The sequence below is a fragment of the Triticum dicoccoides genome, chromosome 7A, assembly GCF_002162155.2.
Source record: "Triticum dicoccoides isolate Atlit2015 ecotype Zavitan chromosome 7A, WEW_v2.0, whole genome shotgun sequence".
Lineage (NCBI taxonomy): Eukaryota > Viridiplantae > Streptophyta > Magnoliopsida > Poales > Poaceae > Triticum > Triticum dicoccoides.
Genome location: NC_041392.1, coordinates 180,205,050 through 180,227,542, shown reverse-complemented (window position 1 = coordinate 180,227,542; position 22,493 = coordinate 180,205,050). Strand labels below are relative to the sequence as shown.

Below are 22,493 nucleotides of genomic sequence, written 5' to 3'. Positions count from 1 at the left end.
ACTCCCGGATACCGTAGGAGTGCTTTGGGTGTGCCAAACGTCACAACGTAACTGGGTGGCTATAAAGGTACACTACAGGTATCTCTGAAAGTGTCTGTTGGGTTGGCACGAATCGAGACTGGGATTTGTCACTCCGTGTGACCGAGAGGTATCTCTGGGCCCACTCGGTAGGACATCATCATAATGTGCACAATGTGATCAAGGAGTTGATTATGGGATGATGTGCTACGGAACGAGTAAAGAGACTTGCCGGTAACGAGATTGAACAAGGTATCGGGATACCGACGATCGAATCTCGGGCAAGTATCGTTCCGCTAGACAAAGGGAATTGTATACGGGATTGATTAAGTCCTTGACATCATGGTTCATCCGATGAGATCATCGTGGAACATGTGGGAGCCAACATGGGTATCCAGATCCCGCTATTGGTTATTGACCGGAGAGTCATCTCGGTCATGTCTGCATGTCTCCCGAACCCGTAGGGTCTACACACTTAAGGTTCGGTGACGCTAGGGTTATAGAGATATAAGTATGCGGTAACCCGAAAGTTGTTCGGAGTCCCGGATGAGATCCTGGACGTCACGAGGAGTTCCGGAATGGTCCGGAGGTAAAGAATTATATATATGAAGTGCTATTTCGGCTATCGGGACAAGTTTCGGGGTCATCGGTATTGTACCGGGACCACCGGAAGGGTCCCGGGGGTCCACCGGGTGGGGCCACCTGCCCCGGGGGCCACATGGGCTGTAGGGGGTGCACCTTGGCCTACATGGGCCAAGGGCACTATCCCCAAGATGCCCATGCGCCAAAGGGACAAGAGGAGGGGAGAGTCCTAAAAGGGGAAGGCACCTCCGAGGTGCCTTGGGGAGGATGGACTCCTCCCCCCCCTTGGCCGCACCCTTCCGTGGAGGAAGGGGCAAGGCTGCGCCCTCCCCCTCTCCCTTGGCCCTATATATAGTGGGGTGAAGGGAGGGCAACTTAACCTAAGCCCTGGCGCCTCCCTCTCCCTCCCATGACACACCTTCCTCCTCCCGCAGCGCTTGGCGAAGCCCTGTTGGAATCCCGCTACTTCCACCACCACGCCGTCGTGCTGCTGGATCTCCATCAACCTCTCCTCCCCCTTGTTGGATCAAGAAGGAGGAGACGTCGCTGCTCCGTATGTGTGTTGAACGCGGAGGTGCCGTCCGTTCGGCGCTAGGATCGTCGGTGATTTGGATCACGACGAGTACGACTCCATCAACCCCGTTCTCTTGAACGCTTCCGCGCGCGATCTACAAGGGTATGTAGATCCACTCCTCCCTCGTTGCTAGATGACTCCATAGATAGATCTTGGTGACACGTAGGAAAATTTTGAATTTATGCTACGTTCCCCAACAGTAGGTATATATAGGAGGAAGAAGTACGTCGGTGGAGCAACAGGGGGCCCACGAGGGTGGAGGGCGCGCCTGGGGGGAGGTAGGCGCGGCCCCTACCACGTGGCCTCCCTGTTGGTTGCTTGACGTAGGGTCCAAGTCTCCTGGATCTTTTCGTTCCAAAAATCACGTTCCCGAAGGTTTCATTCCGTTTGGACTCCGTTTGATATTCCTTTTCTTCGAAACCCTAAAATAGGCAAAAAGCAACAATTCTGGGCTGGGCCTCCGGTTAATAGGTTAGTCCCAAAAATAATATAGAAGTGTATAGTAAAGCCCAATAATGTCCAAAACAGTAGATAATATAGCATGGAGCAATCAAAAATTATAGATACATTGGAGACGTATCAGTGTCATACCTAGTGCATCGGGTCCAATGAAAATCTTTTGTGACAATGCTGGTGCAATTGCCTTGGCAAAGGAATCCGGATTTCACAAGAGAACCAAGCACATCAAGAGACGCTTCAATTCCATCCGCGACCAAGTCAAGGAGGGAGACATAGATATTTGGAAGATACATACGGATATGAATGTTGCAGACCCATTGACTAAGCCTCTCTCACAAGCTAAACATGATCAGCACTAAGACTCCATAGGTGTTAGAATCATTACTGTATAATCTAGATTATTGACTCTAGTGCAAGTGGGAGACTGAAGAAAATATGCCCTAGAGGCAATAATAAAGTTGTTATTTGTATTTCCTTATATCATGATAAATGTTTATTATTCATGCTAGAATTGTATTAACTGGAAACTTAGTACATGTGTGAATACATAGACAAACAAAGTGTCACTAGTATGCCTCTACTTGACTAGCTCGTTGAATCAAAGATGGTTAAGTTTCCTAACCATAGACATGAGTTGTCATTTGATTAACGGGATCACATCATTAGAGAATGATGTGATTGACTTGACCCATTCCGTTAGCTTAGCATTTGATCGTTTAGTATACTGCTATTGCTTTCTTCATGACTTATACATGTTCCTATGACTATGAGATTATGCAACTCCCGAATACCGAAGAAACACTTTGTGTGCTATCAAACGCCACAACGTAACTGGGTGATTATAAAGGTGCTCTACAGATGTCTTCGATGATACTTGTTGAGTTGGCATAGATCAAGATTGGGATTTGTCACTCCGATTGTCCGAGAGGTATCTTTGGGCGCTCTCGGTAATGCACATCACTATAAGCCTTGCAAGCAATGCAACTAATGAGTTAGTTGTGGGATGATGTATTACGGAACGAGTAAATAGACTTGCCGGTAACGAGATTGAACTAGGTATTGAGAAACCGATGATCGAATCTCGGGCAAGTAACATACCGATGACAAAGGGAACAACGTATGTTGTTATGCGCTTTGACCGATAAAGATCTTCGTAGAATATGTAGGAACCAATATGAGCATCCAGGTTCTGCTATTGGTTATTGAACGGAGATGAGTCTCGGTCATGTCTACATAGTTCTCAAACCCGTAGGGTCCGCACGCTTAACGTTCGGTGATGATCGGTATTATGAGTTTATGTGTTTTGATGTACCGAAGGTAGTTCAGAGTCCCGGATGTGATCACGGACATAACAAGGAGTCTCGAAATGGTCGAGACATAAAAAATGATATATTGGACGGCTACATTCGGACATCGGAAGGGTTTCGAGTGATCTCGGAGAAAAGTGCCGGAGGGGTTACCGGAACCCACCGGGGACTAATGGGCCTTAATGGGCCCTAGTGAAGAGAGAGAGGGGCTGGCCAGGGCAGGCCGCACGCCCCCTCCCCATGAGTCCGAATAGGACGGGGAAGGGGGGGCGCCCCCCTTGCCTTTCCCCTCTCCCACTCCTTCCTTCCCCCTCCTAGTGGGACTAGGAAAGGGGAGTCCTACTCCCACTAGGAGGATGACTCCTCCTCTTGGCGCGCCCTCCTAGGGCCGGTCGGCCTCCTCACCTTGCTCTTTTATATACGGGGGTAGGGGGCACCCCATGACACAAGTTGATCATTGATCTTTTAGCCGTGTGCGGTGCCCCCCTCCATCATAATCCATCTCGGTCGTATCGTAGTGGTGCTTAGGCGAAGCCCTGCGTCGGTAGCTTCATCAACACCGTCGTCACGCCGTCGTGCTGACGGAACTCTCCCTCGATGCTCTACTGGATCGTGAGTTCGTGGGACGTCATCGTGATGAATGTGTGCAGATCGCGGAGGTGTCGTACGTTCGGTACTAGGATCGGTCGATCGTGAAGACGTACGACTACATCAACCGCGTTGTCATAACGCTTCCGCTTACGGTCTACGAGTGTACGTGGACGACACTCTCCCCTCTCGTTGCTATGCATCACCATGATCTTGCGTGTGCGTAGGATTTTTTTTTAAAACTACTTTGTTCCCCAACATGTCGGAGGGCGAGTGGAGGTGTGTCTCCTGCGGATATCGCGAGATTTGGTTGGTGGTTGTCTTTGGTGGATCCGCTCGAATCCTGTCTTTGTTCGTCTTGTTCATGTGTATTCAGGTTGGATTCTTTCGATCTAAAATTCTCTTTATCGGCAGCGGTTGCTGTTCTGGGGCATTAGTCTTATGGGACCTTAGCACGACAACTTTCCGACTATCTACTACAACAAGTTGTGTCCGGCTCCAGCAAGGGAGGGGCGATGACAACGGCGCGTCTTCGGCTTGTTTCAGTGCTTGTAGTTGCCGTTAGTTGGTTTATGAATTTAGATGTAATTTTTATTATCTCTAGTGTTCGTTGTACTGTCATGATTGAAGATGAATAGATCTACAATTTCCCGCAAAAATAATAATAATACAAGTAAAACATTTTAGGTGCACACAGCTAAAAAGATAAAAAGAAAGAGAAGAAATTGAAATTCAAACCATTATCTGACATGTATGTCCGTCCACAACCGGTCGTGCACATCTCCTTGATGGACATCAACACGTAACCCAAACCATGCTTGTGAACATGAACTACCGCACAACTTGAAAGGCCTGAAATAAATTCATGTTCACAATCTCAAGATGTCTTCTCCCACTGAATTGTGAACATGAACGTCTTATCGACTACGAAAGTGTTTATGACAACTTCATATCTTAAGATGATGGCGTTTTCTCGATCTCTATAAAGTGTTCATAGGAGTAGAATGTAAATATGTGCGTTTATAGACGTGAGTATATAAATGTATGTACGAGCCTATGTACCTTGTTAAAAGAAAATTCCATTCTCTCATGTGCCGCCTGCCTAGAAACCAGGCCCGCATGCAAATAAAGGAAGATAAGCTAAACTCACCTGCCTGCAAACCAGGCCCACGTGTCAGAATCACTACCGGCGTTCGAACGCTAGTGGTGAGCGTACGTGGGCGCCATGAAGCAGCTCGATGATGTTGCCACCAGTGCCGTGTCCAACAGTTCTAAGAAAAGTATGCGTCGACTCCTACCACGTCTCGACTTCATATTTCATCACCTCATGCCTCATGGCGCCGACCAGAGGAGAGTGGCGAAGTATGGCAACATGAAAGCGTAGATTATTTCTATCATTCTATGAGATTTCTATTGGGAAAATTTCTGGTATGCAGCTGCCGCATCAGATGAAGTCAAACCGACCATCACAACTCCTGGTGCTACCCATACTATAGTAGTATGAACCATACTGAGCAATCTTGGTTTTGTTCGATGTCCTGCCAAGAGCCAAGCGTTTTATTTTACTGCTGTACTTACTAAACAATTAAGCAGAGTACTGGCTGGGTTTGGATCTAACGATTAACGTTGTTGGATACTTAATTAGGTTAGTACTCCCTTCATTCCATAATATAAGACATTTTTGCAAGCTATGTCACGTCTTATATTATAGGACTAAGGGAGTATCAATTAGTTGAGAGAGAGAGAGAGAGAGAGAGAGTTAGAGTTTCGGTTTTTTGTTTGTTTGTCTCGGTTTGATCAGGTATGTCTTGTTTACGCAAAGGGCTGGGGCTTAAGGTTGTGTTTGGTAGGTGTTCTTATCCTAGTATTGTTGTTCCCATTTGAGACATGCTAAGTCTAGCCACATTAAGTACATGCAAGGTACGGGTGTATGTGTTAAGACATGCTGAGTTGAGACTTTGTTCGGTAGCTTGCACGAGCTAGACCTGTTGTGTTGCGGTTGTGTTCGGTAGTCTGTATCGAAGGTAGGCTGCATCAATGAAGTTTTTGGCAACAATACAATATTCGAAAGACATTTCGACACTTCACTAATAATTCGAGCATTAAAGCATCATCATTTCAACATAATCTAAACAAATGATAAATTATTTCGACTATATGTGAATAAGAAGAAAAAACAATAATTAACACATAACTGGAGCAATAAAACGCTTTGAAACATAATCGTAGTAAAAATAAGCATCATAAAATGAACCAGTACATCAGTAGATTCATATAACATAAACAACAAAACCATAATTTGCAGCAGTGCATCACTAAATTCCATATTACATAGCTCCATATTACATAGCCTCATTCAAAGTCCACATTATAATAGGCATTACAAAAGGGATAGTCTCAACACGCATCGGGAAAATATCTAGTACTCCCATCCTTGGGGTACTCCCGGTGCCCCAAGTTCAAAACAAATATTAAATGTTTCCAAAACTTCTGAAAAAAAAATTGTCAATGTTTAAAAGGAATGTAACTACAACCCTTAAAAATTTCAGGTCTAAACTCCAAATGTACATTGAGAAACAAAAATGAGAAATCCAGGTGTGAATAGTGTCCATGTTGATTTTATCTTTTTTACACTATTCATGCCAGATTTTAAAATTTTGTTTCTCAATGTACATTATAAGTTTGGACCTGAAATTTTTAGGGATTGTAGTTACATTCCTTACGAACATTTACAATTTTTTCAGAATTTTTTGAAACACTTATAAATGTTGTTTTTAAACTTGAAGCACCGGGAGTACCCCATGGATAGGAGTACCTGATACTTCCCCAACACGCACCAATTACAAAAGAACCCATCGTACAAGTTGTTGGGGGAGAATATCACATGAAAACCATGTGGAAAAGATGAAATTTCAAAACAATCTCAATAGAACATGGAATGTTAAGAGGGTGATGTTTTATTGCCAAATAAAAGTTCAAGTTCAAGCATATTACAGGATGTGAGCTATAAAAATAACAAAATCAGCATCGAACGGTGTCGAACACAGTAACAGCACTATTAATTGTTGAATTTGTTGTTTTCATGTCTCACATCTTGTAGAGTGTTTCAAGTTGGAATTTTACATGACAGTAAAACATCACATCCTAACATCTTCATGTTTTTTCTGTTTTTTTTCTGACTTCCAAACCAACATTTTTTTTTGAATGTTGGTTTCCATGATATTTTCCCAAAGCTGTTGTATCCTGGTGCAATTACCTCCTTGCACAACCTATTTCTATGAGCGAAAGGACATTACAAGAAAATTTCCCATTTGAGTAAAATGTTACTAGTACAAAATGTATTGAAAAAATCCTTCGACATACAGAAATCGAAAGGGGGCAGATTCCAAAGAGCAATTGGCCTCACAAACCAGCAAAAAAGGTCCAAAACAAAAGAGGAATTCTTCAGATCAGACCGACCAATCCGACAACGGGGCACAAGGATGATGGATCAACCCCACGCGCGCCCGGATCACGAGAAAGCGACGGATCAATTCTGCCCTGCGTGGCCTTGCACCTCTCGCAGCGGATCGCATCGCACGGCGGCCAGCCGCTCGCCGGATTCCATCCCGCCATATAAAAATGCGGCCTTTTGCCACCCATGGCGCTTTCCGCCCGTCCCTTCCCTTCCCCTCCCCGGCTCCGCAGCTTTTCGCGTCGCGCGGCAGCCGCCGGGGTGACGCCACGGCTGACCAGAGTCCATCCATATAAGCCGAGACCGCGACACGCGGGCGCGGCCGCCGACCAAGAAAGGCCGAGAGCAACACTGCGCACCCTGAAATCCGAACCCACGCGCGCGCGGTATCCTTCCAGAAGCCCTCGCAGATCCATCCGGCCATGGCCGCGGGCGCGGCGGGCGTGCCGCCGGCGCAGCTGGGGTCGCTGTGGTCGACGCTCGAGGACCAGCGGGGCGCGCGGGGGGACGTCCCGCTGCTCTCGTCGGCGTGGAGCCTGCCGGGCTCCCAGGCCGGCGGCGGCGACGGGGGGCCCAAGCAGGGGCTGCTCCGCCGCGCCGGCGCCGCGGTGGCGGGGGCGTGGGGCGCGCTCTGCGACGGGGCGGCCGAGATGTGGGCGTTCGCGCGGGCCGACCGCCGGAAGCCCGTCTTCGCGGCCAAGGTCGGCCTGGCGCTCGCCCTCATCTCCTTCCTCGTCTTCCTCCGCGAGCCGCGCGACATCGTCAGCCACTCCGTCTGGGCCATCCTCACCGTCGTCGTCGTCTTCGAGTTCAGCATCGGTAACGCGCCAGTCCACGCCGCTTCTCCGCCATTTCCCCCGTTCCGTTGCGACGGTTTCTGTACTGTGCCATTCTTGGTTCGAGGTCTCGGGGAAAACTCGTTGACTTTCTTCAACATTCCCCGTGACTTGATCTCGTAATGCTAAATTTAGGCCTCTGTCATGTGCCCATTTTATGCCCGGGTGCATCAGTGACTTGAGCATGTCAATTTTAATTTAGGGTAAACATTTTGCCGTGCGATTCTGCTCACATATGCGGATCAGAAGTTCTTGTTGCAGTGAAGAACACGCGAACCTGTCAGGCTTAGATTTCAGGAGTGTAAAGTCTATGTCAAGAGCCTCTCAATCAGAAAGAGAAGTCTGTATCAACATCATTTAGAGTGAGATATTTCACTGCTAAGGGACACAGAGAATTTTGTCTTCCATCAGCTCCTGTCAATTGACCTCCCATTATTGCTGGTGATGCAAGAAACGTGCACGCTACTATCGGAACTTGAGATAGGCAGATTAATCTAGTGGTGTTCCTATAATTTATACTGATCACCCGTAGATTCTGTCTTTTCTGTATTGTTTAGGCTCTGGGCCACCACTTAGAAAGTGATCTAGTTACCTTTTTCTTTAAGAAAACGTCATTAGTTTATCTATGAGCGATGGGAAGCACCACTAAATTTTATTGCTGGAGATTGTACTTGGGACCACTTTGATCTTAGACCTGCTGTTGAACTTACTATACGGAATGGTAGAAATACATATGACTAAAGAAATGAATGTTGTTCTGTAGACAAACTACTAGTATTTGACCAAAGGCACCTGTAGTTCTCAACTGGTATTCTTATTTCCTGGGATGTTGCTTGCTGGTCTTCCATAATATCATTGTGATGCAGAAGTCAATCATAATGGTAGTGGTATTTTTGAATTTTATATCGCTGGCTTCATGGCTTGCATGTTTGTTCCTTAGCCTGCTCAATGAGGTGTTTGGCTCCATATATGAAGTGGTTATGTTTTTTTTACCTAGTTGTATTTTGTAAACTTTTCACAATGAGTGTTTGGAAGTACCGCTAACCTCTGTTACTAGAGATTCTAGTTGAATGATTGGAACCCTTCATTGTAGTACCGATTGTAGAACTCACACAGATGCACACTCGCACTGAAGATTGTTTCTTTCTCATGTGAATTTTCTGGTCTTCAAAATACCATTTCAATACATAAAACATCAGTTATTTATCACTCTGTCTTACCTAGGTCTCAATATGGTGCTCTGTTTGTTTGTACACCTGCAAATAGTAGGAATTCCCCTTCAGTAACCTGGTCCGCTATTATGCAGGTGCAACATTGAGCAAAGGTTTCAATAGGGGTTTAGGAACTCTTACTGCAGGAGGGCTTGCTCTAGCAGTTGCCGAATTGTCCAAAAACTTGGGTGCATTGGAAGAAGTGATCCTTATTATAAGCATCTTTACTGTTGGTAAGCATTGGGGCATGCTGCGATCATTTCCTGGTGCATTTTATACAGGTGTATCTAATTTGTACGCCTCTACTTTTATGTTTTTGACTGCTAGGTTTTATCACAAACTTGGCAAAGCTACACCCAACGATGAAGCCTTATGAATATGGATTTCGTGTATTCTTGTTGACATTCGTTTATGTCATGGTCTCTGGGTACAATACAGGGAAGTTCACTGATACGGCTGTAAGTAGATTTGTATTGATTGCTCTTGGTGCTGCTGTCAGTCTGGGAATCAATATAGGCATTCACCCAATCTGGTCTGGAGAGGATTTGCACAATTTGATCGCAAAGAATTTTGCTGGTGTTGCAAAATCCTTAGAAGGTAATACCCCACCCCAACCCTTAATATAATGATGCTTAGAATCACAGTATTTGTCAACTATACATTGCTAAAAAAAGTTAGAAAATATTAGTTGTTGTAATATTGCAATGCCGTAGGGTATATCCCTCTTTATCCCTAAACTGTCTCCTAATGTAGCATTCACATTAAGCCACGTCACTCTAAAAGAAAAGTAGCTGGATTATATCCAGGATCGACCAAGTCCGTTAGATCTTGGCAGTTGGGACAGTCATGTCCTTTGGTTAAAAGACACATCCCTTGGTGAAATGATCTCTCTTTGTGGAAAGACAATTAAGATGTCTCAGTTTGTAACTTTCCAAAGGATGTGACAATTATAAGATTGCTTAACTGTGCCAGAAAACCAATCTACCAAAATTTGACATTTCAGTTGGTTTATGCACTTCAACAACATTTGGATTTTGCAACTCAATGCTTAAACATGCAATTTTTACATATAAATATTTCAAAATAAACACACTAAAACATTTAGTAATACCCGCAGCAAAGTGCGGGCTTTACACCAGTATACATCTGATTTTTATGCCTTCATTGACAATTTGGCTGTTCACTCTAGGCTGTGTCGATGGATATCTGAAATGCATGGAGTATGAAAGGATTCCTTCAAAAATTCTTGTATATCAAGCTTCTGATGATCCTCTATATAGTGGGTACAGGGCAGCTGTCGAGGCGTCAGCGCAAGAGGAAACCCTGGTTCAGTTTTTGCTCTAAAGCTAACACTTCTATTTGGGTTATCTCACCTTTTCTGTTAATTCTGACTCGGTCCTTTTGTATGTGCTCTAGCTAGGTTTTGCTATATGGGAACCGCCCCATGGTCCGTACAAAACGAGGAACTATCCTTGGAAGGGTTTCACTAAAGTTGGTGGAGCATTGAGGCACTGTTCCTTTGCGGTTATGGCATTGCATGGTTGCATTCTTTCAGAAATTCAGGTTTGCTAATTTAGTTTACTCGACAACCTGTTGAACTTCTGCATTTATTACCTAAACAAATGTATATTTGATTTTCATTGTAGGCACCGCCAGAAAGCAGAAGGGTTTTCATTTCAGAAATTCATAGAGTGGGCAGAGAAGGCGCTAAGGTGTTGCGCGAGCTTGGAGACAATGTGAAGACAATGACCAAGTTGAGGTCTTCAGATATTCTACTGGAAGTTCATTTGGCAGCTGAGGAGTTGCAAAAAAAGATTGACGAGAAGTCATATCTTCTGGTGAACACTGAAAGATGGGACACTAGCAAGCGAGCTGAAGGAATAAAAGATGCCATAAATGGCAACAGCGCGGCGGCAAAAGAGAATAAGAATGAAGTGACGGAGCCTACTATTGCCGATCAAACTGCGGCTCAGCATTATAAGAGCTTTGCTGCTGCTTCGTTTCTTAGCCGATATGATTCATCAGCAACTATAGACGGCTACAAGACGCTACTATCCTGGCCTGCACGCAGATCATTCCATCCAAACTTGCCGCTCGAAGACGAGGAGTCAAAAACATATGAAAGTGCAAGTGCCTTGTCCTTGGCCACATTTGCCTCGCTCCTAATCGAGTTTGTTGCCCGGTTACAGAATGTTGTTAACGCATTTGAGGAGCTGAGTGAGAAGGCTAATTTCAAGGACCCTGTGGAGGAGCCTGTTGCAGTTAGCATAGATAATGGCGGGCTTCTCGCTAAAATATGCAAGTCTGTTGGGCTGAAGAGTTGACATCGACGATGACTCTGCAAGGTCCCTCCACCTGGAAACCTTGGCACTCACTTTTGTGATTCAGTTTGTTTAATAATTTTGGACAATGACATGTGTATAATACAAAACTCGTGTGTGTGTGCAATGAAAACATTGACGGGGTGCGTTGCTAATGGAGCTCCTGTTTGCCGCCACTAAGTTGATCAATATGGTAACTTTGTTGAACCTTGTATTTCTAATGTTAACATGTTGAAGCACTCTGTAAATAACATGTTATTGTTCGATAGTTGGTAGTTGCACGCGCAGCTCAATGTCATGTATAATGTGTGCAAGAGAGATGTCTCCTGACCTACCTGATGATGGGAAGGTAGCTGTGTTTTAGTTTGCTCATGAGTCACCATAATGCTTTTGTTGTGAGCTTTCTTTTAATGCATTTCTATGCTTTGTTACACTCTGCTCAAAGGTGTGATGTTGCTTTCCATGTGTTGGTGAGGTTTGTTTGGACATGAGACTTATGTTGCTTGAGTTAAACATTATGTGTAGCCTCCACGCGATATTCCAACCAAAAACTCCTGTATATTGGACAGAAAATACAGAAATAAATAAATCAGAAATCACATAGCTGCTACTCATTTGAAATTGATATGCTTCACCACTTAGTCTTACGAGTGGATGAGATATACTCTACAGCATACCCATAGGTATGCAGAGTTCTGCTTCTTTGGTATATATACAGCAGAGAAAAATTACAGGTACTGGCTATATCTATTCACCTTTCTTCCAATTTGGTTTTCCTATACCCCTTGTTTAACTACATCCATTATATAGTTATGGCAGCTTCGGTCGCAGAATTGCGCGTCGAAAAGGTGAGCGCATGGTCAGGCGAACACGGGGCGATCATCTGCCTGTGCCATTTAAAGAAGTTGACTGCGCAATGCTTTCGAAAGGAAGAACGGAACCATGCTTGCTTTCTGTGGCCTGCTGCAGTCTGACTGAGCCCATCCGATCTGATTCTCGTCGTTGTCATACGCAACTAACTTCCCACGGAGGGAAACATCTGCAACAAGCAAAGGGAGAGAAAGGTGAGCTTGACAGAGATGGTTAGTGAAGCCATGGAAATGTGGCACACAAACGACCGGTCGCTACCTCCAATTACTATTGTTGAGCTGTGGCCAATCTCTGTTCCATCAAGCACCCCTAGGCAGACATTGCCCTTGTCCTGAAAATGAGGTACAGGAAAAGTATGATGGCGATGAACTCCGTAGAGGAAATGAGGTTGAAGTGATTACTGGGGTTTCCTGTGAACTTACGCTGATGATCAAGTAGTTCTCGGGAGAAATTGCGAACGTTCTTGGGATCACAAGCCATGCTTTGCTGAAATGCAGGAGCAAGGGCTTGAACAGTTGCTTCACATCATCCACAGACCTGAAAAGTATGAAGTTTTAATTCTACATCCATTGCGATGATAAAAAACCAAACGATGTTTTGAGAACTAACAGATTTCCAGCACATTACCTCACTGGAAAATTAGGCTTCATGCAAAAAGGCAGCGTTTGATCTGATTTATCGTGTACAAAGCCTGGAGAGACCGCTTCGAGCTGTTGAATTACAAGATCGTAATAAGGTATATGCAGCATGGAATTAACTGAACTTGTTTCATCTGTTGGAGAGTTACTGCAAAAACTCACCGAAGCAATCACGCTTGTGTATATTTCATGCGGAAAATAAGTGTATGAGCTCCCGCTGTCGAAGATCACTTGAGTCAGCTTCCCAGCCTGCTCTCGCACATTAAGCTCCTGACCTCCATAGTTCACTTTCTGTACTATCGTGCTGTACACGTCCCTGACAGTACACAAAATGCAAAACTGCAGTCAGATACGCGTTCTAACCTCAACAAAGTGAATTTTCATATAATGGATCACAAGAAGCGCAATGTTTTTATGTATGGTCAAGGGAGATCCTTTTCACAGCATAATGCATGAATATACTATAATTCGACGGTGTGATGCTCTATCAATTGCTATGGCTACTGAAAAAAAGGGGCCACTTCAGTTGTGGAAGCGACACAAATGTTAGAAAGAAGTAAAGAACAAAGCAACATTGCAGAGCAGTTGGGCAAAGTTTCCATTTGCAGTTTGAGTCCTGAGAGCGACAGGAATTGGTTAAGATTTCTTGAAGATTTGCCGCAAGCGGGGCATGCCGTATCCCGCCGAAGACGACGCGGGGTACCATGCTATTCATGGCAGAAATGATGGCCACATGCGAGAATAATCTTCAGACAAGGGAGGGGGGAGACTCACTCTGGACCGTTGCGGACGGGAACCCATGTCATTCCCCATCTGGGAACGTAATCATCACCGAGAAACATGTAGCCGCTACTGCTGGGATCCGTGGCGATGCAATGGCCGAAAACGTTGGAAATGATCCCTTGCTTGGCTAGCTGGGTAGGGAGGCTCATTGCCCCGTTGCTGAGGCCAAGGATCCCATCAGTACTTGCTGGTGAGTCCAGAAGCTTTCCTTGTTGATCATGTGCACACCTAACAGATGGTACACAAAATGGGCAGTTTGTTAGCATACAGACATCACCACCCATCTCTGAAGATTGAACAGGTTTGGTTATCGGAAAAAGGCGTGCCGTACCCGAAGACGAAGTCCATGTTTTCCCTCTCACCGTCCGCGGTGACCAGTCGCATGTTGTCCCTCGCAAGCACGCCGGCAGAGGAGCTTCGGTCCGCATACGCGATCTCATAGTCGCATTGTTTGCAGGTGTCACAGTAATTTTGGTTGCCTTGCAATTCCTGACAATGTGAATCCTTAGGTGGAACTATGTTTTCTTTTGCGGGCTTATACAAAGGATGAGGCCCCTGTAATAAGAAGATACGAAGCCGATCACGAACACAACTTTGGAAATCAGGATCATGATGGAATGTGACTGAAAATGGCACTCACCTTTGTGCAATTTGTGCAGGGAGCATCACACTGGATCCATGTGAGTGCACTCCCTGTATCAATATCAAGAAAATAGGGCCTTGCAGGATTGCCAATGTTTACAGAAGTGTAGTACTGCCTGCATATTAAAAGGTGGAACAATCAGAAGAAGAACAATGCCATGTTAGTACCGAACATTGCACCGTATTCTTAATAGGCAACAGAATCGAAGAACAGGACTTTGTCAAAGATTAATCATGCGAGCAGAAAGATTAATCTGAACACCAAAATGTTGACTTTGTGAGGTCGACGGTGTAAGTCTTTGCTTGCTGGTTTATACTACCAGTAGCGACATGCCTATATCTAAATACAGGCTTGTAAGTACTATTTTAATATGTCGACGGTCAAATATGCTTATAAACCCAGCATGACAGGACAGAGATGCAACATTCCAAAGAACAAATCCCTGCTGGGCCAGTTAGTTAATTACCTTGACTAATTCCTGCAAGGAAGGATTCAACTCACTCATGTGTGGTTCATTTCCTTTTGATAGGTTATTCATGTGAAATTATTATTCGTTTAAAAATATATGTTTTTAATAGAATATTCGTGCTGTGGAATTTGCAAAGTGTACGAGAAAAAGACACACTAATATGCGAAAAATAAAGGAATCGAGAGCGAAGATGAGAAGTTATTAAACAGATTGAGATTAAAGTGACAAAAATGGTGATCCAACCGAAGTCCCTGGAAAATGCGACTGGGAAACTCCGAGAAGACAAGAACCAAATGCGCACGGAATCAACCAAACCAACCCAAGGCCAAGAAACAAACTTCCTTCCGTCGTAGGATGCAAAAAGAATCCAGGCGGCGGAAAGGAGCAAATTGTGCCTTTAGGCGAAAGGGACTCGAATTCCTGCGCCGGCCTGTTTCACGCACCTCTCCGGCAGCACGGCCGTGGTCGAATCCCTCTCCGCCGCCGCGGCCTTGACGCCGGCGGCGGCGGGCTTGGGCTTGGGGTGCAGCGGCAGGAGGAAGGAGGAGGCGCGCCCCTCGCCCCATTTCCAGTCCTCCTCCCCGGAGAAGGAGAAGGAGTAGAGGCCGTAGCAGTGCGCCGCCACCGCGAACGCCGCGAGCACCACCAGCGGCGCCGTGGCCAGCCGCAGCAGCCTCCACGCCCGTCCCAGGGCCGCCGGCGCCGGCGCCTCGCTCCTGGGCGACGCGTCCCGGCCCCCGCCGTCGGCGTGGTCCGGGAGGGCGATCACGACGACGCCATGCAACGGCGTCGTCGTGTCCTCCCCCGACAGCAACGGCGTGGCCGCCATCTCCGGCGAGGCCTGTAGAGATGTAGCTCCGGCTGTTGCAAGCTTGAGAGGAGGAGGAGGAGACGGTCGTGGACGCGAAGGAAGGGAAGGAGCGCGCGACGCGACGCTATGGTGATGCGATGCTGGCTGGGTCGTGTCGTGTGCTTGGTTTGGGTTTGGTATATTATGGCTCGCCGTCGCCGGCTGGGCTGCGGCTGCGGGTTTTGGATGCTTGCGACTGTGCGCGCGGGCTGTGTGCGACTGGGCCTGAGCCATGCCCGCTTGGGTTGACCTCTTCTTAAGAAGAGGAGAGGAGGGCGGAATTGGAAGGTAGCAAAGTGAAGTTTGCAGCAGCGGCAGCAAGGTCATTGTCGTTGGCGCTCTCCGGCAAGCGTGGCCGCTTCTGTGTTGCTGATGTTGTTGATCCGGAGGCCGCACGCAGGCTCTCCCGCTGCGGCGTGCCGACCGGGATGGTGGTGGTGGTGGTGGATGACCTCTGGGGTGTGCGGTATAAGTGTCGACCGGCGGTGAATTCCACCTTTCATCCTCTTACTTGTGCATTTGTGACACTTTCTTGTAATATTAACCAGTAAAAAAATCAAGTAAATAGCGGGGAAAAAACTACCGCAATTTGGGTCATGGTTTTCAAAAACTACAACGTTATTTTTGCTTGACTGATGCGGTGATGCCTACCAACTTGAGTATAATTTGCTGCAAAGAAACGCTGGTTACCCGTTCGGCTCACATTGAAGTTGACATCCGCGGCCCGCCTGTCAGGTCAGCTCCGTTTGATTGACCGTTAAGTTGGACACGGGCCCACGTGTCATCATCAACACTCCTCTCTCAAGCCTTTTCTCTCCTTGCCATTTCATCGAACACTGCACATGTTGTCCTCCAGACTCAGCCGTAGGCAACGAGGCGCAGACTGCCAGTGGCGGATCTAGAACTTGACAATCGTGGGGACAACATTATAATGGGTAGCATTTTTTCTTCTTCTCAAAACACGTTACAAATAGTTAACAAAGTACTGAATACACATATGAATGCACTGGTAAAAAAGATCTACCAATTGTATATGGGGGCCATGGCCCCCACCCCACCACCCCTAGATCCGCCACTGCAGACTGCTATACATGCCGACCCCCGGACTCCCCCCTCCGGAGCTCGGTGGCGACGCCGGCTGGGTTGGTCCTATAGAGGCGGACCTTGCTGCCGCAGCTCTCCTCCCAGATCGGATCACGGCTGCTACCGTAGAGGTGGAAGTAAACAATGTGATTTCGCTCTGTTTTTTTTTATTCTATTTTTCTACAACTTTGACTTCTATACCAAGTAAATGCCATAATTACAACTTTAAAATTCAGCCGGATTCTTGTAGATTGAGTTTTAACTGCACACTAATTAACGCGCACACATATAGTACTAGTACTACTCACTTTAATTCTGCAAATTCAACAATAATCGTGCATTAGCTATACTATTATTTGGAAAATCATATTTCGCCCGTCAACATTAATATGATGATTCGGTTGTTTCTTATTGCATGTTTTCTTAGAATGTTCGAAAGTGCCTAACCACTGCGATTTTATTGCTGATTTGCATGCCCGTAATTCGGGTATGCCAGTCACCGTATACGAGTTTCTGCGTCCTATAATCCGGGCACATCGGAACCTGAGACGATCACACCGCACCACTATTATTGAGATTGAGAGGGGAGAGCCGTTGATTCTCGTACATGGCTGTCCAAATCATTGGCTGGCTCCTTGAGTCGTGGCGGCTTGTAATTACCAGGCCGGGGCTTGTCCATACGTACTTGGGGTCGTGCTGCGCAGTTGGTGGCACAGCGACAGGGCCTTGACCATGCCGCCTCCCACACCCACACACGTAGCTAAGATTTCCCACGGTGGGATATATTTCTTCCCCATCCCCCGGGAAACCGTGGGTTTGTGGACTCGCACGCCTCTTTCCCAGGCGTCAATTCCAGGGGATATATTTGGCTGCATCCCCTCCCCTCCCTCCCCTGCGACGATCGATGCGTTTTCTTCCTTTCTTGGTCACGGCAGGGGGGCGCATACGCGTATGTAAGCCGACATGCGTACATGCTTGATTTTTTCTTATCTTTTTTTGAAGCAATCGTAGCCGTAGATGGTTGATAATTGCATGATTGGATATGCTGCTGTGGTGGTAGCCATTGTAGGAGGACGGGGTTGGACTTTCTTGCACACCAAATTGGTTGGATCGAGGGCCGGGGGTTAAGTAAGGCGTGGAAGCTTTAGGGTTGGTTCGTAGAGGCCTAGAGGGTGATTTGTAGGTAGCTAGCTAGTCCGATTGCTTAGTTAAGGTTTGCGTCCTAAGCAACGTAAAATCTGTTGTTAACCCATCATTGTTAGCGGCTAGTTGGCCACCCTAGTTTTCTATTGGATGCTAGTTTAGGTGCGGTCTGTGCTTTCCACTACTATATGCCCGTTTTCTTTTGCGTGTTTCCGTTACAAAAGCATAGTTTAAAAGAGAGATATTCAACCACACAAGTGGTCAGAGTTAGTTGTGAATGTGGTGAAGTCCATTTCTATTTGAGAGGTATAAAGTCATTTTCAGTATTACTTCGACTATGGGGGAGGAGGGTGGCCAGTCCACGGACATGGATGCGGCAGACAGTCATCCAACGCTAGTCACATGCATTTTAACAACAGTTCGAATCAACCGGACAAAATTCGTTCAAACAAGTCCGGATTTCATATAAACATGACATATTTGATACAAATCGGACGAAAACGTTTATATTTTGCACATATTTTTAACTAAAATGGTAAAACTATGTGCACTTATGGTTGCGCGGAGCTCCACTCCCACGACACGGATACACTACACTAGTCTACGGCCGACCGCGACTTATCTTTCCCATGTCCGGCAGCCCGCTCACAGGACTGCTGGGAGCCCTGGAGGTATATGCTTCAGTGCAAAGGGCGGCTCACTTCCCCACCGCTCATCCGAGTGGAACCTCCGGCTGAAGGAAGCGGGCGCGTCAGCTTCTGTGGAGCCCAGATGGGGGCCGACGATGATCTGAGATAAAGAACCGGACAAGACACCGGTTGTGTACACCAGCGTTGCCTCGGCGGTGGCCTTTCTGGGACCCAAGCGGCGGCGGCTTCCCGTGTTCTACTTTCCCTCGATGTTGGCGACGGATGCGGACGCGTTGGCCGCCGGCTCGTTGATCTCCGCGCAACCCAATACTTTCTCTGCCTGCATGGCGCGGATATGCACTCGTCGACGACGGGCGGCACGGTCGAAGGAACTGGAGGCGCAGTACCATGCGCCATCGTTAACAGTAGCGACGATGGTCGTGCCGTCGTGCTCCCTGCCGTGCCGGCCCGGAGTAACTCGCCACTCCTCGGCGAGCTGGCTTGAAGCGACGATGTGCTGAACCACATGCCGGCTTGGGGCGGCGACTTGCTCCGTCGGGCTAGGTGAGGAAGGTAGAGCAACAGCAAGCTGCCTCGTTCGTATCCGACGGACTCGGCGGGCCACCCAACCGGCTTTAACGCTGAAGAATTGGTCATCCTGCTCATCGGATGCCATTGAAAGGGTGGAGAAAATGATGGAAGAAGGAGACGGGGAGCGACAGACTTGGTGGTGTGATTCTTGCCCGGTGTCTACCCTTGTTTAAATAGAGGGCAGACGGGAGAAGCTTGCCCGGTGTTGTGTTTAATGTCGGCCCGCTCGTGAACGGACGTGTGACCGGAGTAGGTTCTTCGGCTTCCACACGGATTTAATGAAGACGTTTGAATGCGGCGAGGAGGTGTGTTCAGTCGGGTGTGCAGCGGGTGGCGCCCTCGACAGGCACGCCACTTCAATGGCGGAGACAGTGAGAGGTCGCGTCCGCCCTGAGTCGCCTTCAAGCGACGCACTCTACAGGGGCATGAATGTGGGCAGTTGGCGCCGGGCGGGAAGCGAGAGCGGGAGAGGGGAGGGGTTTTTGGTGGGCCGGGGCAATCAGAAGCGGGTTTGGAATCAGTCCGGACTCTCGCGAATTCTCCCTACATTTGTCTCAGGTTTGCTCTTAGTCCTTAATCCGGATCGTGCTATAAATTCCAGACCGATACAGGTCGGCGTTGGATGGCTTCCGCCGTTCGAACAGCACGATCCGGATGCATGTGAAAGGTTTACGGGTCGGCATCCGAGATGCCCATAGTCCTTAACTATGGAAATGGTAAATATTTCATTATCGAAGCACTGCAAAGGTGGCTCTGGATGGAGCGGAGATGACTCTGGTAGGAGCTTAGTCAGCATGAAATATGACGAGAAAGAAATTAAAACAAAACATTTAGTGAAAAAAGTGGGAGGGGGAAATTGAGAAGAAAGCATAAAATTATAGTTTTTGTTGTAAGTTCAAAGAGAATCATGCAATCTAGAAAATTTTCTGTAATTCCTAGAACTATTTTTGTGTTATTTAACAGTGATCATAAGTACCGAATATGTAGTTTTTTTGTGTGTAATTTCCGCACCTATGCAATACGTGCACATTTGCCAGTACTCGTGCCAGAACTTGTCCAATTTGCTCGGTCGATCCGAAGCCCTGAACCCAATGGCGTCGCAGGCAATCTCGTAGGACGCAAGGAGGACACACGGCACGAGAGGGATCACAGTCAGACGGCGGCAGCGGCCGTTGAGCCAGGAGGAGCAGGCAGCGTCGATGAATTATTGCGCTTGACCATGCACGCATAGGGAGATGGCGGCTGCACGGTCAGCTTCAGGGAGCGCCTTTGAGTGCCGCGGAATCAATCAGCCCGCATGGCTCCAAGACTGCACACAGCAGCAGCAGCAGCAGCAGCAGCAACTAACGCAAAGCGCGCGCCGAGCGGATCGTTTTTCCCCCTTCCCGCTAACGATCCAACGCTGACGCCTTAACCCTCCCTCACCAAATAAAGCAGGGTTCGGTCGATCGTGCAGACGGGATGGATTCGTCGGTGGTCGTTACAAACAAGTTGATGATGAATCTCGTCGGTGAGTACATTGCTAGTTTGCTAGCGAGAGTGGAGCTGCAAAGGCGCGTAGGAGCACTCTGTTACTACTGTCAGTTAGATGCACCACCTCAGATTCTGCATGTGGTACAGATACTTCTTGCATGGCCAGAGCCCAGGCATACGAGAAGAGAATCATCGTCGTCGTTTTGGCTCGTTGCCCAGATCGGGCCGCGTCTGTACGAAGGCAGCGACAAATGCGGTTATGCTACTGGTCGGTCGACAGACAGGAGTGGAATCCGGAGATCGAAGGCGCGGCCTGCTCCCACTGATCTCGACGACAAGGACGACGCATGGGAAGAATCGGAGTTGTGCCGCCGTGAGCCCGCGAGCGGCCAAGCATATGCTACGCTGAACAGCGAACTGCCGGCCGGTCCTGCCGCACCGAACAGTGGGTGCCTGCCTAATGTGCCCTGCCGCTGCGGCGGCAGACGAACACCGGCTGCTTGGTGCGCCGTCGGCTTCCGTTTTCCGGCTTTTTGATCGTTGCGCGGTGGTTTTCGAGCTTTTCTAGGGCTCCGCTTTCCGTTTCTGAGGCCTTCTGGTTGGTGAGGATCTCTTTATGATGGTTCTGGTGGCACTTATATATGCATATATGTTCCAATCTCTTTTCGGAAAAGGGAGAAAAACTGCTGTTCAGACTTCAGATCTTTGTAGTTGAGCATTATATTCAGAATATCACTGCCAAAAATGCGGAGGCTAAAGAAAGGGGAAAGGAAACGATTTGGTCTGCAGTCTTCATATATACTACTAGTACTCGGTCTTCTGACGTTCGCTCCATCTGAACAAGATTCGGTTGGTTCGCCGGCTTTCAGCTCGCTTACGGTGAAGGCGGCAGCCGGTTGAGTTAACACCTGCAAGGACCCAAACGACGATCTCATTGCAGCTTGCCTAGCCTCGTTTATGATCCCAGCGATTTAATTAGAATTCTGTTACTAATTGGCTGAGTAATGCGCAATGGTCCTGACCAGCAATACTCCTTTGGTTACACATAAAGTATATGCTCACAGAACAGGTAGCAACTTCCTTTGGTTACCAGCACCAGACCTGGCCTAAAAGTTCCTCTGGGGAAGCCAATGGTCTCCCCATAGATGATTACTAGATGAAATCGAAGGACATTAGTATTTTGGCTATTGTGGATTCAAGTGTTGCAAATACTACTAGAAAAAAAAAGAGGGCATTCTTATTTTTTTCAAGAAAAAAAAGAGGGCATTCACGACTCCGATGAGGGAGGGCGATGACGGCGGCGTGCCTTCGGCTCGCTTCAGTGCTTGTAGTCGTCGCTTGATGATCTACGAACCTAGATGTAAATTTTACTTCTGATGTTCTTTATACTATCTTGATAGTTGATGAATAGATCGAAAGTTTTTTCGCACAAAAAAAAGAGGGCGTTCTGACGACTGTAAATTTGTTCCATCCGAAAAGATTCCAAACTCCACGGAGAGAATCCAAACAACTTGATTTCTATGATGAAAGAACCTCATCGATTTAATTGGCAGTGATACTTGCCCCAGTTATGCTCACAAATGGTGGCAACCCACATCTCTGTTCTTCTGGGGAAGGCCATTACATGATCGGCGGAATTCGTACAATAAGCATAGGTCTTCTCTATTTAAAATACTACTCCACAAATAGAAATGCTAAAATGCAATGGAAATTCGAAGAGAAGAGATTTGATAAACTATCTTAATGGGAGATTTGATAAACACAATGGAAATGCGAAAAAACAGTGTAACCTCCAGAGTGCCACTAGTGCCCGTCCTGTTCTTCGTGACCTGTTAAAAAATTACAGAGTCTAGGTAACATTTATGGAGGAACATGCCTAACCTGAAACAGAAAGGGCCAAGAGCCGATGCCCAATTTGTGGGTTTTTAGGCAGTGATTAAATAAGGCATAGGTAGAAGAAACTATTATTAT

The 22,493-nt window shown here is 47.1% G+C and overlaps 2 protein-coding genes across 2 annotated transcripts; one reads left to right on the top strand and one right to left on the bottom strand.

The window, feature by feature from the left end:
- Positions 1-7,078: 7,078 nt before the first annotated feature.
- On the top strand, positions 7,079-11,618 carry LOC119334466 (aluminum-activated malate transporter 9-like). The gene is made up of 6 exons (XM_037607022.1): positions 7,079-7,801; positions 9,125-9,262; positions 9,357-9,626; positions 10,219-10,355; positions 10,446-10,592; positions 10,676-11,618. The coding sequence occupies exons 1-6, from the start codon at positions 7,405-7,407 to the stop codon at positions 11,351-11,353; spliced, it is 1,767 nt and encodes a 588-aa protein (XP_037462919.1). The 5' UTR covers positions 7,079-7,404; the 3' UTR covers positions 11,354-11,618.
- Positions 11,619-11,923: 305 nt separating this feature from the next.
- LOC119334465 (aspartyl protease APCB1-like) lies at positions 11,924-15,960 on the bottom strand. Its single transcript, XM_037607021.1, has 9 exons — positions 15,197-15,960; positions 14,282-14,399; positions 13,973-14,196; positions 13,633-13,869; positions 13,021-13,174; positions 12,848-12,930; positions 12,643-12,757; positions 12,479-12,551; positions 11,924-12,389 (listed from the first exon to the last, which is right to left on the bottom strand). The coding sequence occupies exons 1-9, from the start codon at positions 15,928-15,930 to the stop codon at positions 12,247-12,249; spliced, it is 1,881 nt and encodes a 626-aa protein (XP_037462918.1). The 5' UTR covers positions 15,931-15,960; the 3' UTR covers positions 11,924-12,246.
- Positions 15,961-22,493: the final 6,533 nt, after the last annotated feature.

Coding starts and splice junctions, on each gene's coding strand:
- LOC119334466 (XM_037607022.1), top strand. CDS start 7,405: ATGGCCGCGGGCGCGGCGGGCGTGCCGCCGGCGCAGCTGGGGTCGCTG. Junction 7,802..9,124: donor CGTCTTCGAGTTCAGCATCG/GTAACGCGCCAG, acceptor GCTATTATGCAG/GTGCAACATTGAGCAAAGGT. Junction 10,593..10,675: donor GCATTCTTTCAGAAATTCAG/GTTTGCTAATTT, acceptor TTTTCATTGTAG/GCACCGCCAGAAAGCAGAAG.
- LOC119334465 (XM_037607021.1), bottom strand. CDS start 15,930: ATGACCTTGCTGCCGCTGCTGCAAACTTCACTTTGCTACCTTCCAATT. Junction 14,197..14,281: donor CCTGCACAAATTGCACAAAG/GTGAGTGCCATT, acceptor TTCTTATTACAG/GGGCCTCATCCTTTGTATAA. Junction 13,870..13,972: donor AACATGGACTTCGTCTTCGG/GTACGGCACGCC, acceptor ACCATCTGTTAG/GTGTGCACATGATCAACAAG.